At 40.7% G+C, this 17,450-nt stretch overlaps 1 protein-coding gene across 4 annotated transcripts; it reads right to left on the bottom strand.

The window, feature by feature from the left end:
- Positions 1-298: 298 nt before the first annotated feature.
- hipk1b (homeodomain interacting protein kinase 1b) lies at positions 299-16,007 on the bottom strand. Of its 4 annotated transcripts, none has more exons than XM_023262315.3 (18): positions 15,657-16,007; positions 11,904-12,634; positions 11,186-11,377; positions 10,916-11,097; positions 10,622-10,745; positions 10,294-10,413; positions 10,036-10,122; positions 9,759-9,943; positions 9,513-9,663; positions 9,238-9,424; positions 7,850-7,968; positions 6,430-6,564; positions 5,241-5,401; positions 4,622-4,693; positions 3,987-4,157; positions 3,511-3,725; positions 3,300-3,412; positions 299-2,299 (listed from the first exon to the last, which is right to left on the bottom strand). In XM_023262315.3, the coding sequence occupies exons 2-18, from the start codon at positions 12,630-12,632 to the stop codon at positions 1,829-1,831; spliced, it is 3,414 nt and encodes a 1,137-aa protein (XP_023118083.1). In that variant the 5' UTR covers positions 12,633-12,634; positions 15,657-16,007; the 3' UTR covers positions 299-1,828. The 4 variants fall into 4 exon arrangements, with proteins under 4 accessions (XP_023118083.1, XP_023118084.1, XP_023118085.1 ...); XM_023262316.3 differs by having other exon boundaries at positions 5,241-5,398; XM_023262317.3 differs by lacking the exon at positions 6,430-6,564.
- Between the last annotated feature and the right edge of the window lie 1,443 nt (positions 16,008-17,450).

The raw sequence follows: 17,450 nt of genomic DNA, 5'->3' as shown, positions 1-17,450 counted from the left end.
AAAAGCAAATATAACCTGGAACCGTCGCATAAACAAACCGTCCCTGTGCAGATTTCTGTGGAAGTGTTTACCAGCAGTAAAACGTGATATTTATTAGCTTTAGTATCCTGGAAAAGGTTTTAATAGCTTCTTATCTCTTTTGTTGTCGTTGTCACCTGAGCCACTTTATAGTAACGACTGGAGGACTATTACAATGTTTGTGCAAATAAAAGGTCACGTTATCGAGATAAATCACTTCTCAGGAACTACGTGCTATAAAAAAAGGGGGGGGGGGGGTGGAATAATGAAGCAAGCAGAGTGAGTTTGTGGTTATTTTATTGGAAACAGTGACAGTGGATTATTTGAGCTGAAACCTTTTTCCCTGAATTAGTTCTACCAACTAGCCTCTTAACTATACTATGTTAAGATGAAATACAGTTAAATATTCAGACATTACAACACAAAACTGATGCAAACACAACAGGGAAGGATTTACTAAAAAGCTTTCATAACCCACAGAAACCATCCAAAGATTCACCTCCTTTAAAGTAAAGATGGTGGCAGGAAAAAGCTGCAAGTCGGTCCTGAATACAGACGAACGCAGCGACAGTGATTCTCCACATTGTAGTTGTCTGTGTGAGAGAAATGCTTTGGGAGGAAACGATCTGTGTGCATTTGAAGGACAACACCACCGCTGAAGAGTGGCACGAGATGTTATAGTTTAAGGTTTCTCATCACACACTTGATGAGAAGACAATAGTTTGCACTCATATCCACCAGTCCCTGTGCATCACAGTGGGTAGTTTGTTACAGCCTCCTAGTGAGCATTTCCAAAGTGTCAAAGGAGAAAAAACAGCTTAAAAAAACCCCCCAAAACTGGCCATTAATCTATTTCCATAATAGCAGGTCCTACACAATCAGGATTCACATATATATATATATATGTATATAGTTTATTTTTTCCAGCTCGTGTGAAACTGGACTTTTCATATTTCAAGGAAAGAAAGTAGGGAGAAGTTATTTTTTCTTTTCTTTTTTAAAAAACATTTTAAAACGGAAGCTTTTCCACGTCATTCCTCAGGATGGTGAGCCCACTCTTAGCTTCATAAATACATTCAGCACTCAGTTGATGTAGTTTTAAAAAAAAAGTTTCTATTGCATAAGGACATGATCAATCCTGCCTAAACACGGTCACTACATTAACAGACTATCACATGTGCACTTAAATTAACATGTATCCATCACAGTTTTCATCACACTTCTTTTTCAACATCTTCATGGACCTTCCTCTTCCTATCTCACACTGACATAACATAATTTAAACATAGTAAAAAGACATATTTGAGAGTAAACAGACATGAGTAAGGTACAGTTATGTTCACTAAAAACACAGGGCTTCAGTGGATTAGTGTGAAAACTCTAATAAGGCGCATGAGAAAAAACTAAGGGCTGTCAGCTTTACTAACCTTGTAATTCAGGCATCTAAAAGCTCATCTAAAGTGTTGTTGCAGCTTGTGACAGGAGGACAGTCTCTCTTCACACAGAAGCTCAAGATAAACAGGTGTAAAATACATTTACCACAACGCCTTAAATTGTACATCTGGATACGATGGGGATAAAATATGGGCCATAGACAATGTTTTTTTAAGGGAAAATAAAATGATACGTTACAAATAATACCAAAGAACATTTCAAAAACACTTAAAACAGTCCAAAAGAGCATATAAATGAGCTAGAGGTGAAATGCTGTGGTTAAAAGCAGCAAACAAACAAGTGATCAACAGTTATTCTACAGTTTAAATGTCCCTTTGTGATAGCATGTGGGGAAGTAGGGTTTCTGTGTGATTCCCTATAAGTAGGGATACTGTGCGAGACGCCTGGGACTTAGCTGGTAGGCACTGTAAGCCTCGGCTCGGGGCGTCACACTAACATAAGGAGAACCAGCGGCGAACTGGTGCTGGTAGGCTGCAGGGAGGCCGTGCAGCAGACTACTGACAGAATCCTTGCGACTGGCCGAGTCCCTCCTGGAGGAGGAAGATGAGGTGTACGTTGCTGCATAGGCGGAGGGGGAGTGTCCGTGGCTGCTGTGGCCACGGCCCAGCAGCTGCTCCATGGCCTGAGAAGCTGAGGAGAGTGCGGTGGAGGCTGGGTAGGTGTACAGGCTGGGGGCGGCGGCTGAGGCCGACGCCAGGGCGGACACCTCGGGGAAGCTGTAGTGAGAGGCTGAGACGGCCGGAGGAAATGTCTGCTGGCGACGTAAGGACGAGTCGCTGTGAGACGGCCCCGAGCGCTCCTGAGATGAAGAAACCACCGGCTGAACCTGAAAAGAAAAAAAAGTCTCAGTAATGTCCAATTTCATTTAGCAGACCCTTTTATCTTTGAGAGTAGAGAGTTCAATGCAACAATGAAGGAAGCAAACCTCGACATGGTTGAATTATAATTTATTCAATCTAAGGTTGTTAAAGCATCTCTAGCCATATTGTACAAAGAGATGGGTGACAAATTAAAGGAAAATCAACATAAAGTGTCTTAGTAAGATGTCAAAGCATCAAATGCAGCCAGAACAGCAACACAGAACCTGATTCTACAAATCTAAGAAACACTTTTCTTCCAAAAGAATTTCCTTATTTGGTGTTTTGATGAAGGTGAGAAGGCTGTAGGGGAAAAAGCTTTAAGATTTTCCTTTAATTTGTCACCCGTTTTTGCACATAGGGTAGCTGCTGTGCAAAAAGAAACCATAGCAAAGCATGTTTGAGGTCATTTACAAACTTGAATGTTATTTCACTGTTTGTCCAGCAGAGAGCACTTTGGACTCAAGATTAAATACCTTTGACTCTTTCCACCACGACATTTTTAGAATCCTTCTCAAAAAGGTTAGTTTTAAGAGAAAAAGGTGCAAACATCATTTGACTTCACACGTTATTCTTTGGGCGATATCTTCTGTAAATGCTGTTCCTGCTGGCAGACTTTTTCAGTCTGTTCTTCTTGGCATCATGAAAGAGTGTTTTTGACTGAGGTACCTGCAGTTTGAACACAGTTCTTTAACCTTGTTTGAGCTGTTGCTGTTTTCTCATGTTGCCGACATCAACCCGTTTAGTGCCAAACCTGCTGTAATTGATCTGTTGTTCAAAGTAAAGTGATTCACCTTCATAGCAGTGTTAGTCACTGTGGTTAGGATTTTAACAAGTGTATGAGCTTTCCCATCCAAGTCAAGTCTGTCAACATGCTGAAACATTCAAAACAGTTAAGTTTTGCCCCATGCAAAGTAAGAACCATTAACGTCTAAATATGCGACAACACTAGCACAAAAGAAACCTCACCTGGCTGAGGTTTAATGGGTGTGACTGGCTTGGAACCAGTCCATGACGGTCGATGCTCTCGCCTGAACCGCAGGGCTGTCGATTAGATGATCGCTTAGGCTTCATGTAGTTCACTGTAAATTGAAAGTAGTAAGCAGCAATAAATTATACTGCATTCACATAATAAAATGTATTATTTAGAACAACAGCTAAGTAGCAACAGCACTCTCACCAGTCTCCAAACGTCCACGAGAGACTGCCCCCCTCTCGGATGCCTGTGTTTTGACTGAAGGTGCCACCACTGCTAGAGACTTGGCCTGGCGGGATGACATGCTGCTAGCTGGGTTGAGTGTGCGGGGTAGAGGGGTCAGGGGGCTGGCTGTAGAGGAGTCCGAGTCGTGCACCGTCACACAGCTGATAACGTTGGTGCGCTGGCTCAATCCAACACTGTGTGAACGGGAAAGTGTTATTTCCCGGTACGTCAAGAAAATGAGACCGTTTTATCACAGTAATTCAGCCTAAGTGCTAGTGGTTATCTCCACTCGGTCAGAAAAATGCCTGTCTTTTATCTGTCCTCTGACAAAACATATCTGTGATAGTGCCAGTCGGTTTTGTAAAAATTAAGCGCTGGAGTAGCACTGATGCCTTAAAGATGGAAGAAATGAGAGAGCCTGGATTGCTGTTAAAGAGGCTCTGAAAAATTCTCACCTGGCAGGATGGAACTTTCGCTCATCCTCAGTGTCAGTGTCACTGTGAATAGTGATGATGCTGACTGCCGGGCTGGGTGTGTCGGAGATGACTATTGGTTGGGACAACGTAGCACTGGAGCTGGGCGGGGTCACGCCACTGCTGCTGAGTAATGATGCAGTGGATATACCCCTAGACAGAAGCAAAAACAGAGATTGAGTTTTCACTCCAAAAGCAGATGAGATTTCAACTATGGAATTATACAAAATATATATATAAAAGGATAAGCAAATGACATGTGCCACTTTTAAACCTGTGTTTTCAGACAGATGGACATGGAAAAAAAACGAAATAAGAAAATGGGAATTGTAAGAATTATGTTATATTACAATATAACTCTGTAATCACTACTGTTGTAACAGGTTAGTTTTCATTCTATCTGTTCTTTTTGCATTTATTTCTATGTTACCAAGTGTTTCTAAGTTATATAGCCTTGAATTTATGAGACATAAACAGCAACAGCTGGCTGTTACTTGGTCATTTTATCAATACAGACATTTTTGAAAATTATAGATATTAAACAGATTTCTCTGTTGCATTGTGAGAAGAATTAAACCCTGATTGCGGTAAGACAAAAATTTCAAAGCCTTACTAACCTGTTTCGGTTCTCTCCACGTCTTGCTTTCACCTTCTTCCTCTCCTGCTGGGTTCTGGTTTGGGTTATACTCCTATTAGGGTCAAAAGTCATACAGGTTAGCCGTGGACACCAAAGGTAAAATGAAGACATGAAACAATTACTATTTTGATGTGTTGCAGATAAGCACAAAAAATTTTATGTTTATCTTTCATATTAATTCCTATTTTTTGTGTTGAATTTTGACTGCTGCATCTGTATCATGTAGTACCGCATCACTCGGTTCTACTCTGTAATTCAAAGCACTACAAATTCAAGCATTTGTAGTGCCTCCTTTACTTATCCTGAATGAGGTAAATTAATGGCAAACTGCTTGCATGTGAATGGGGTAATCATTTCTATGACAAACATAGAGAAATCATATTTGAAAGATATGAAATAGATAGTATGAGATATAAAAAGATGCATCCCCCACAAAAGGAATATTTAAAATTTAATGTATGTCCGAGTTGTACACGTGCAACATGAAAAATGACAGAAACTCCTGAATATAAAACTATGCCGCTTCACATCTGACACCCATCAGACAGTGTTTACCCGTCTGGACATGGATCAACTGTAGCGTGCACTGGTTAACCTACCGCCAGCTGTGTCCCTGCTGCACGGCAGCATCTGAGTGACTCGTTTCCAGGGGTGATGCAGTGACATTCGACTGGTGGGCAGAGCTGTGGATGGCCACACCTGGGACCTGCTGCCACGATGATGGTATGAGGATTTGTTGGGTACCAGTGGGCCAGGCCTGCTGAGAAAAATACCACAGACACACTTCAGTACATGCAGCATGGATGAGCAGCTATGCATGAATAAACAGAGATTCTCTGATTGCTGGAATGGATCAGACAAATTGAGCCATGCTGAGAAATAAATCCAGAGACTGAATACAAAGAGGCAAGCCAATGGCCGATCTCCTCTACAGGCAAAAGCACAAAGCTAGATAAGCGAGCAACCTTTCCCAAGCCATTCCTTTATTATAGCATTGCCCTGCAACAAATCCACAGGATGACATCATGCAAAGCACAAACAATGAAGTACTGTAAACGGTCAGATCAGGTGTAAAGACAAGTGTACACAGGACCATGGTGCCTGTTAAAGAAGAAATATTTAAGAAAGATTAGTTTAGTTTCCTGATGCCAAACAGTCTGCTGATAATATGTCTTGGGGAAAAGGCATGCCACATGTTGTGGGGCTGAAACAAAAGATGTGTCAGAGAGTCAGAGGAGGGGTTTTAGTAGACTTTGTAGCTGCAACCTCCTCTGCTGAAACCAAGGAAGGACAGGACAAGAGAAGCTTCAAGCAAAGCGCAGACCAACTCAGCAACACATGCGCTCCATGCCTTCAGCACACCTATGGGGAGAGACTGGGGAATGAAAGCATGTGAATGGTGTGGGGAGAGGGTGTCCTTTGGAGAAGAAAGAGAATGTAAATTTTGTCAATCATGATCTAATGTTATACAGCGGGCTAAAAAAAATTAACAAAAAACAAATACCTACAGGGACAAAGGGGATGCCAGACAAAAAAAAATGCGGTTTGATTTTCCTACAAAAAAAGCATCAACCAACCATGACAAGTCCACATGTGAAGTGGGAAAATGGTGAAATACAACGCATAAGACACAGACTAAGTCCCATACAATGTGTGGCACAGAGGGAGCGGGAAACTTGCAAACAAATGCAAAGAAAAGGGAGAGTCGGGCAGGAGAGATGGCATTGTTAGTGGCAGAGGGAGTGTGCATGTGAATCTCTTTCTTTAGGGATGTCATCGTTGCTTTACCAGCACTGTGGCTGTGTGTTCCAGGAGGGTGGGCCGACCCACCCCGGTGCCCAGCCCAAGGGGCAGAGAATACTGGGAGGCTATGCCTGCTGGGGGTGGGTGCAGGGTGGCCACCATCAGGGGTGTGCAGGAACCCTGGAGGAGGAGGGAGGATAGAGGAGGGCACGTTAGGTCATGATGAAAAGTAGTCCTTCAAGGCTGAGGGACAGAGCAGATAAAACCAGCTGCACAAGACATGCACACTGGCACCACAGGCCATCTGGACACCTGACCTCTGCAGTGTGCGGTAATTATTCCTCAATTTTACAAACAGCAATTAACTGTCTTTTTCTGCCAGATGAGCCTCCTGCACTACACATCTGGCCTTCATCCCACTTAGAAGACTGGGAATGAGAAGCTTGGCTCAGAGTGGTGATCCAATCAGTTCTGAAAGCAAATCCAAGGCAAGACACAAACAGAAGAAACAGTATGAATTACATCTTCTGTTATTTCAATACAGAAAGGGTGTAGATTTAAATAACCAGCATCTTCACTTTGTTAAATCAAACCTCAATTCTGAAGAACCTAATTTGCCTCTCTCCTCCAACAAACTTAGGGTAGCTCTGCTGGCAGCAAAACAAGAGGGACATGAAAGCAGAGCCCCAACAGGGAGACTTTTTGGATGCACTCAAGACATCCACGAATGAGCAAAAGGGAGCATCGCTGCTCTCAGCTTGGTGCTAATGATATAGGGATGTTGCCAAACTTTTTCCAGCAACCTTGAGTTGTGGTTATTGAACTTTAAATTACGAAAAATGTGCCCATGCGCACAGAATCAAGGAAGTCTGTATGGAACAAATATTTTGAATACTTCTTGCAGAAGTGCATAACATTGTTAAAAAAAAAAAAAAAAAAAAAAGATTAATATAGGTATAGTTGCTGTATAAATCACTGAAATATAACCTCTTAGCCTCCTGCAGGAAATGAATATATAAAATTAATCTACTCAATCCATGTTTAAGCAGTGCTTGACCCATTCCACATGGGCAGCTGTCGCTCTGGTGGTTACTGTTAGCAATCTAATCCAACCTAAAAAACTAAAAAATTACCAGGTGTGGTGCACATTTTGGAACTACAAGGATTCCTGTAAGTTAGCTCTAGTGGACACAAAAGCAGCAGCTATCTCGCCTGTTAGAGCTTGTTAATACTGCCACCAAAATCATCACAATTCCACTGTAATGCCACAGACAAGATCACCCAAAATGAAAACAGGGGAAAAAGTCAACAAATAAAAAACATTGTCTCTTCTTAGATTATATGTTCATGCACAGAAATAAACACTATATAGTGAATTTGTTACATAAACCATTTTGAAAGAATTGACCCCTCACCCCGACATCTGAAATGTGACCACAAATGTGCACACCTGACAAACTCTCACCTGTGTAAGCATACTTGGCTGGATCTGCAACGACTGAGCAGACTGGTTCTGAGGTACTATGGGTACAGAATTCTCCACCCTCACAGGGAAACTGGAACTCTTACTGGTTGGTTGTAGCCCTGGAAAATAATAATGAAAAGCCTCTCAGAGTATGTTTACTTGCACAACAGGTATCTCTTTATAAAGAGGTTTTTGTTACAGGTTCAAGGAAAAAATAGGGGATACTGATACATATAAACACCATAACCCGATTTCTCTCTGGTCACTTTATTAGCACAGTCATGTGTTCAACTGAAGTGGTGCACTAGTTAGTGATGAATGAAGAAAAACAAGGTTTTCCTTACGACAGTGTTTTTGCAGAGCACCCTAAGCCTAATGAATGTAAAGAGGCATTTAGGTGACATATGACGTTCAACAAAAAAAAAAAATCACCCACACAAAGAAAAAAAGGGTGACTCAGGTGACTCAACTCAAACAGAAAGGTCAGACAGCAGCAGGAATGAGTTGCCAATCAGCAATCACTGCTTGGATGTGGATGAACAGTTGTATGGTTGGATAATTCTTTATACAAACTGCTGTACGCAAGTCACAAGTTATCTACAAGGTAAGCCTCAACCAAAGAATAAAGTGTGTATGAGCTTTAACTCATGTAGCCTCTTTCACAACTACGTAATTTTCTAACATCAGGCAGTGAAGCTAGTCAGCAGAGAAACCTCAACTGAACTATTATTAGCATCAAACCTGTTTTGATAGCTAAACAAAGTTAGACTGAGTTCACATGTATCGTCTTTGCTGATAACTGCCGGGTCTAAGTATTTTGGAGTTTCTTTATATTGAAAAAAAACGAGCTGTTCCACACCGCAGTTGAGAGCATAGTTTGTTGGCCCAACTTACACTAACCTTGAGGTAACATTTGCGAGTTTTGCTGCTGACAGAAATTACTACAAACCATAAACTGTTGGGACCCGCTTAGATTTACTCCTCAATTGAATATTGCTGTTACAACATATGTATTCTTCTTATGTGTACAAGTTAAGGTAATACACATATATTTTCCTTAAATATTAAACCTTTGCTTGGTGAAACAGATAGACTGTTGACTATAAGTAAAAACGATGTTATCAGCTTTCTTCCTCAAATATGGTCAAAAACTTTATTTCAAATTCCCTTTGAATAATTTCAACCATCCCCTTGAACCCAGACAACACTTAATCTCTCTGAAAACATAGGGAAAACACTGGAAAAATGAATCAAATAATCACCCTGTTATCAAAACTGCTGGAGGAGACAGCCTGACACAAAAGAAATTGGAGGATTCTTTTAGTTTCTATAACCTTGTGCTGTTTTGGCTATTTTTAGTCAACTCAGAACACAGCTGTATCCTTTACCTTGAATAGTTGAGGGTGGACAGACGATGAGGGTCTGCTGGAAGGGTTCTGTCTGGCTACACAGACCAGCAGGGCGCGCTGGAATTGGGACACTCTGTTGAGCCAGTCCGGGAATGTTGATGGTCGCCTGCTGGTACAGAGCTGGCTGGTAGTTCAGCAAAGGCACCGCACCCCCTGCAGAAGGCACCTGTTAAGATAACAAAGCTAATTAATATCAGCAGGACTACAGGTTCACAAACAAGTGTAATGCTTCATGGTAAAAATATGGGTCATGCCTGGTTATGCTGGTTGAGTTGGCTACTAAAGGTAACGGTGAGGTTTCCCGCTGCAGCGCTGGGGACTGCGTTGGTGGAGTACAGGGATTTCCCACTGTCATAAGAGCTCCGGCGCTTGCAGATCTCCATGTTCTGGAAGCACGACTTCACACTGGAGAGGAATGAGTAAGAGAGTTTCAGCAATTATATTTAAATATACACATACCCGAAACTGACAAACGTATGCTCTTTTTTCAAGAGACTTACTGGGAGCTGTGGGGATATTCTATAAGGTGGCTCATTGTGACAAAGGGGTGCCCCAGAGTTTTTGTCGGTGTGATTCTTTTGTCCGCATCCAGACGAAGCATTCGCTTTAGGAGATCTATAAATTCTCGTCTATCAGCTTTTTCAGCCAGCATGTCTGTCCCCTCTAAGTGAGAGGATAGGTTGACCTGAAACAAAAAAATATAAAAATGGTCACTTTAACTGCACATGGTATAGTTCATGTGATTTGCTGGTTCTCCTGGTACTTATTGCCATTTACCTGCATCATGTCGTCCAAACAGTTAAAGATGTACTTCCTGGCCTCCTTGGATTTGATGCCCATCTCTATTTCATGCTCTGCTGGGGTCTAGTAAAAGAACACAATATTTGTTTGTCTTTACTGATCAAAATAAAACGTAGACGGGCAGCAAGTGTTCTTTACATTTTAACATATTTAACTATGAGGTCTCATCATCCCCATTTACAGCCGATTTATTAAGCAGATACTCAGTAGAGTTTTGTATGAGGTTATATTAACCTTAAGCCTCCAGAGTGGGTAGCTGGAGTCTGGGCCTCGATTGAAGAAGCGGCTGGTCTTCGTGCCGGCGCTCAGTAGGTATTCAGCTGGTAGGCCTTGAGTCTGAGAAATGTAACGGATCTGAACACAGGAAGACAACATTCAGGTTTAAGAATCAGGGTAAGGCAAAACAACATGGTCACCCTTCTTAGATATGGTTGCTGTTCCCCCGGAATCTGGTGTTTTTGTGTCTCATAGCATACTTAGCCATTATTCAATCTCAGTGGTTAGTCTTTTCCTGTTGTATTTATGTATATATATATATATATATGACATTGGAAAAACTGACCTGGTCGTACTCAGAGGCTCCAGGGTAGAGAGGCCAACCTAGAAACAGCTCAGCAATCACACAGCCTAAAGACCACATGTCAATAGCCTCACAGAATGGCAGGCCCAAAATGATTTCTGGAGCCCTAGATGACAAAGACAACAACGAGATTAAAGGACTAGTTAGAAGGAAACAGTGCAGAACAACAAAGTTGTGCCATAGTAATATGGCTGTGTGTTACCATTCTTCCTCATTAGACTACAAGGCAAGACGCATTTAACAGAACAGAACACAGATACATTTCTTGACACCAACCTGTAGTAGCGAGACTGTAAGTAGGTTGAGCACACTGCTTTGGACACATGACTGGCTGAGCCGAAGTCAATGACCTTCACTCTATAGGGCTGTCTAAGAGGGTCGACCAACATGATGTTTTCAGGCTTCAGGTCAGCGTGAATCAAGCCTAGGCTCTTCAGTTTCATCAGTGCTGTGGCCACCTAAAGATATGAACACACATATTATTCGGGCTGAAAAAAACTAAATGAAAAAAGGATTTTTTAAAGTCAAAGTTCATGATTTGTTCACCTGCTGCAGGATGGGTCTGATGTGCCGTAAGGGGAGTGGGCTGAACTTGCTGTGCTTGAGAAAGTCGTACAGATTCTGCTCGAGCATCTCAAAAACCAGGCAGGTATGACCTTTGTGTTGGAAGCATTCGTACGAACGCACAAAATTATACTCATCTGCATTCTCTGCACTCAGTCGGTTCAGGATGCCCACCTATTAAAAAGAAATAACTCCATATTACTTGCCAAAAAAAAGCTCGTTCATAGTTTCATATCAAGAAAATGCGAGTGCAGTGAAGTGTAGCAAAGTAGTTCTACTCTGTCTGTGGGACAATTACAGGTTTTATCGAGACAGTTTGCTTCAAAATGAATAATGCTGCTGCGTGCCAATAGTACTGTAGTCACTGGCAAGTGAAGGCACTTGAAACCAGTGTAATGTCCCTAACCAATTATGATAATCAGAGAGTGAGGCTTATACAAGCAAGACTGAACTCATGTAAGCAGCATACAGTAAACTAGCTTTATAGCGTATCCTAGTTTTGTAATGTGGTGTTGATGAATTGGTGTTAATTGCTTTACATATTTAATATTTTCTTTGTATAATATCAAAAATGAGAGTTAATCTAAACTTGCTCATTTTCAATGCAGTTACTTATGAAAGCATTTTAACGTCAACACATCGGACAAAACGTTCAGATTGAATGTTTGCAAATTACAATATAAACAAAATGTCTGTTTACCTCAATTTGGCCCTGCCGAGCATATGAAGGATGGTTTTTCAGAATCTTGATTGCTACGATCTCATTGGTGCCCCTCTTCCAGCACTTAGCCACTTGTCCAAACGTGCCTCTTCCCAAGAACTCCAGCACTTCATAGCTGCAGGACACGGAGCAGAGGATCTCATGCTGCACAAGCTGATAATCCCCTTCACCATTGGAGCTGCTGCTCTTGGTGGTTGGAGCGGAGTGAGGTATGGACTGGCCTGTGCCGCCTCCTCCACCACCTCCTGTACGGGTGGAGTAAGTTGCTGCAGGAGCTGAGAGCTCTTCTAATATTTGGACACTGCCACATCCACTCCCACTTCCTTCACTGGCCTCCTCGATCTTTCGCTTCTGCCCATGCCTGTGTCCCCTTGTTTCAGAGGACGTTTCATGTGCATAAGAGGAAGATGTCGCCGGCTCAGTGACACGTCGACTGGATCCACGAGGAAGACTGCCAGTGCTGTCAGCAGCCCGCACCACCACTTGACCCCTAGAACCAGGCGCTGTAGGTGGGAAGACCAGGGATGGTGCAAAGGGCGGCACAGCCATGGCTGGGGTAAACGTGTATGCTGACTGGCCTGCTATGGAGCCGTAAGCTTCAGTGGTGGACACATCCCAAACGTTGCTCTCCACCTTTAGCTTCTTGACACGGCAAAAGGCACTGGAGGAGATGGAGGGAGGGGAGAAGACCTGCAGCTGAGAAGTCATAGCTGTAGAGACGAGAAGGGATAAAAGAATTAGACATACGGAAGAGAACCTACACTAACTACACACTATGGTTGACCAACACGTTTTATTCATGGCCAATACCAATTATTAGTAATCAAGGAAACCAGTAATTGATACCAGAAACCAATATACATTTCCAGTTAAAGTTAAAATCTTTGTATTAAAATGTAGACAGGACAACCTCTAACAACAAACTGTTGAATTGCTCTAGTTTATTTAAGTTTCAAATATGTATGTTTAATTACATGTTGATAGGTTAATACTAGTGACGTCCAACCAATCAGAGAGTACTATGGATGGGACAATGCTTGAGACCACAAGGTGGTGACTACAAACAGAGAGGCAACTACATCGCATTTTTAAATTGGATGTTTTATTGGAAATTTGTTTTTTAAAAAATGTTAAAGAAAATCTAAATCTCCCAGGCCAATAATCGATTGACCTTTACTAAAAACATCCTCCAATTATGAGCAAATCTGAGAGTGAATGTAGATATATTGTTTTGTTGTAATTTTGTTTTTAGATTTTGTTGGTATTTTTTTAAGATAAATGTAGGTAAAAGTAATGCAGGCTAATACAATCAATAAGAACTTAAGAACTAATGCTAATACTAACAGAACTAATACTACTTAATACAGAAAAACTTCTAAGTAGCACTAAATACATTTCAGCAGCACTAAAAAAACAAAAAAAAAAAAAAACAACAAAACTACAGCTTCCAAATCAACTCAACAATTAAATCAATTGTTTCCTCACATTAAAATATTCATGCTTTTCCTTGTCACAAATGCTGTACAGTAACACACTCACACACATATATGGTTGTGAACAAAAGTTTGCATTGATTTGTAAAAACCATGCATATCATGACAGTCTTGAGTTTGCAATGACTCCTACAGCTCCTAATTTTCTATGATCAAATTATTGAAACATTTGTCTTTGCAAGAAAAAACCCCCCAGTAATTTTAGTTCCTTCATAGATTTATTAAAGGGCTCCCGGAAATATAACAAAATCCGCTGGGTAAAAATATTTACGTACAGCAATATGATTTATCAGTTTTGGTGATGCAGACAGTTGTGCTAACCAAATGTTCTTAGTTGCATGGCCACCGAACTTCTTGTGGGCGATCATGATCGCTGCTGCAGACTTCTCTGAGCCAATTTCAACAGGCCTATGACATGCACTCACTCAGCTACAAAAGCTGCAAAGAGTAAGTCTGAGGAGCTCAGCACAGACCTGACAAAGCAAATCATTGACTTGAACAAGTCTCTTGGAGTCATGTCACAGCAGCTACAGATTCCAAAATCATCTGCGCAAACAATGAAATGTAAGTATAAAGTGCATGGTACAGCTGTGTCACTGCCATGCCCAGGAAGAAAACACAAACTATCACCTGCTGCTGGGAAACAAACAGGTCAGGATAGTCAAGAGACAACCAAGAATCACCAAAAACCAGGTCTGCAATGAGTCAGAAGCTGCTGGAACACAGGTATCAGTGTCCAAGGTCGTATTTGACATCGACAGAGAGGCTGCCGTGCTCAAAGGAGACCCTTCCCCTAACCATTAAGGCTTGTCTTAAGTACTGAAAAGGTCTTCTAGAGCGCAGTACTGTAGTCGGATGAAACAAAAATTGAGCTATTTGGCCACAATTATCAGAAATATGTTTTGTGGTGAGAAGGTGAGGCCTTTAACCTCAAGAACAGCATAAGTACTTTCAGAAATGGTGGTGGTAGTATTACACTCTGGGCTGTTTTGCTACTAGTGAAACTGGTGCTTTCCACAAATTAAACAGAAGAATGAAAACCTGAAAGGCAATAACCCAAAGACATGTCAAAAGTGGTAAAGAAATGGCTAAATCAGGCTATAGATTGATAGATAGATAGTTAGATAGATATTGTAAAATCCCAAAGCCTTCAAAATCAACTTTCACAATCCAAATCCAGCATGAACATTTACTATTTTACAACATACTGTGTGTCACTTTGGTGCCATATGTACTCTTTACCAAACTTTATATTTATTGGGATTACGAATTAATATCCGTTTTTGTTCTGCATGTTTCACCAAAGGACTGCACCCAGATGGCAAATTAGTTTGCAAAAGTGGAAGACAGCTGGAGAGTCTCGTTTACAAAATTATGTGACAGAGTTAAGAAAATTTGCTGAAAAACGACATAATGCAAAAATGTTTTAGAGGATGGGTAACAGGACATAAAATGTTTCCTCGAGTGGGGGGTGGGGGCATGAATAATTCCTTTAAAAAATGCATACGCAAAAAATATGCAATGGAAGCACATTTATATCCATGTGGGAGATAGCTCAGAACTGTTTGTTTTCTTACCCCTCTGTAATTCTCAGAAAGCCACTTTGTGTTCTGGTCTTGCATGGGTGGGGTAGGGTGGCAATGTAAGGAAGTTCTGTGTTTGGAAATAGGCTGTCTTTTCCATTTAAAGCACCGATCTAACATTTTAAAAGGAAACCAGGCGAGCACCAAAGCTTAAACCAGTCGACACGTACGCCATAAGTGAACCCTCTGACTAAACCACTGATAGGAGAAATCACGGAGTCTCTGTGAGGAAATTCAGTCTGAGATCCTAAACGTAAGGGGGGCTTTATCCAGTGGGGCTGATTCTGAGGAAATCTTGAGCTTCAGTTTCCAGTGACGAGAAAAGTTTTGACACAGCGAGGACTGGTTCCAACAGGATGAAATGTTGGGCAAGTGCTATGTTCAAGGTACACTTATGAAATATGACCCCATCACTGGCAAAAAAACTAAACAAATCATAAGTTTTTTCGACACTTTCTAGCTAATGGAATCCGTAAACCTACACGCTGTCAAGATCAACAGGCTAAAAATTACTCAACTCGCTAAAGCTAACATGCTAACAGGTTCTCTTTCTGAAAAATATGGCGTTGCACGATTAGCAACTTGAACAAAATTAAGTTAATGTAGGCGCAGGGAGCACAATCGGCACTACAAAATAAGAGACAGTTTTGACATACCGCATATGATGTTATAACAGCTTCGAAACACGGCTTCGTCCGAGGTTTAAATCCCACTGCAGGCTTCTGGACCAGCGTTACCCGATAAGCCTCGGCTGGCTAACGTTAGCTGCTAGCTAGGCCTGCATTGTTTCTTCAGTCGATGGCGAGCTGAGCAGCAGCAGAACCCATCACAGCGCCCACTTTTCCGAGGAAAAACAAACAGGTCTCATTGTACTATTCCACTGAAACACAGAGTCGTAAAATATGTACATTTGTTGATTAAAACATGATTAAAAAATCTACGCTAAAACCGTTCGTCTTCAAGCAGCAAATTCCACTTTTCACCGGAACAAACCACGTCCTTATATCAGCTGCGAGTCCGACGACAATTCCGGTTAGTACCGTAATTACCGGGAATTGTGCAAGACAGGCACACAGAGACGAGGGATTTTTTAAACAACGTTGACAAATGATAAACTCTGGGGATATTAAAATGTAATTTACAACTGTTGGGATTTATCAGTTGTCGAAAACTTTCGTCAAGAAATCTGGGATCATTTTAGACTTTGAGGAACAAGGTAAACAGCATTTTTACGGTAAAAAGAAATTGGTGTGACGTAAGTAGAATATACCAGTAATTTTCCGGTAGGATTTTTTTCTATGTGGGAAAACCATTTGTAACATTGTTCCATATAGATAGTAACATTTACTCATACCTCTGCTCTTGACTTCCTAGATTCTGTGTGTCACAGTTTTCTACATTTTATCTCTAGTTGCTCGTCCTTTAGGGGAAGCCTGAATTAGACACCCCCATGTTTTAAGAAGCCCCCTCCCAAATAACTCCCCTCCTAACCTCTGCATATGGTCAATTTTCATTTCAGGCCATTTCTTTAGTGGGAGTGGACTTGCTAATCTTTAAATACGGTTAAATAAAATAAATGAACTTAGATTTGCCTCAAATTTAGCCATTTTTGAAAGGTAAGTTGAATGCATTTTTTCCATACTGCCTTTAAGTTATCAGTTATACTATTATTTTCTGGTCTAAGTTGCATGCACGTTTATTAAACTTGTCTGCTCTTTTGTTCACTTAATTTATGTAGTTTTCTTTTTGTATTTTACTTTATACTTGCTTTCCCACATGCTTTCATTTTGTTCTTTTTCACCTGTTTTAGTCAGTTTTAGTCTGTTAAATCTGTGCAGATTCATATGCAATCCAGTATTTTCACTTTTGCATATTTTTTCACTGTATCATGCTCCAAGGTGTATGTTACATTAATAAACTTGTTTGTTTAAATATCACTGAAATAATCTAATAAAGATTTGATGTATGTTGATGTAAGATTTTGGTAGTCCACAATATGCATATACAAGCTTTTCATATGGAAGGTTATCTATTAGTTTGAACAAAAAATTTAAAAAATGTATTTTAGTAATGACTTTTGTCCTAAGCCCATTGGCTAAATTAATTGGCAGTATTCAAAATATTCAAATAAAACTGATCTTAATTTCCTGATGTAGATAAACTACTAAAGTTGCTAACATTATTTTAATGGATTTGACATGTTGCATCAACTCAATATAGCATGTTATTTAAACATAATTTTCTTGGTTAGTTCATGTCAATGAAATTGGCTTGATAACAAAAATTTTCTTCACTTTGAGGTCAGAATTTCAAGTCTCCTACCTACTTTAAGATTGGAACAATGCAATTTTTAAAAAAAAACAATGTAAAAACTAAAAATTAAGTACATAGCACCTAAAAGAATATTTCTAAGAACCCAGAGGACAAATAAATATCAGACAGAAAATAAG

The sequence above is a fragment of the Amphiprion ocellaris genome, chromosome 5 (genome assembly GCF_022539595.1).
Source record: "Amphiprion ocellaris isolate individual 3 ecotype Okinawa chromosome 5, ASM2253959v1, whole genome shotgun sequence".
In the NCBI taxonomy this organism is placed as follows: Eukaryota; Metazoa; Chordata; class Actinopteri; family Pomacentridae; genus Amphiprion; species Amphiprion ocellaris.
Note: the sequence above shows the minus strand (reverse complement) of the source record. Positions and strands in the feature narration are given on the sequence as shown.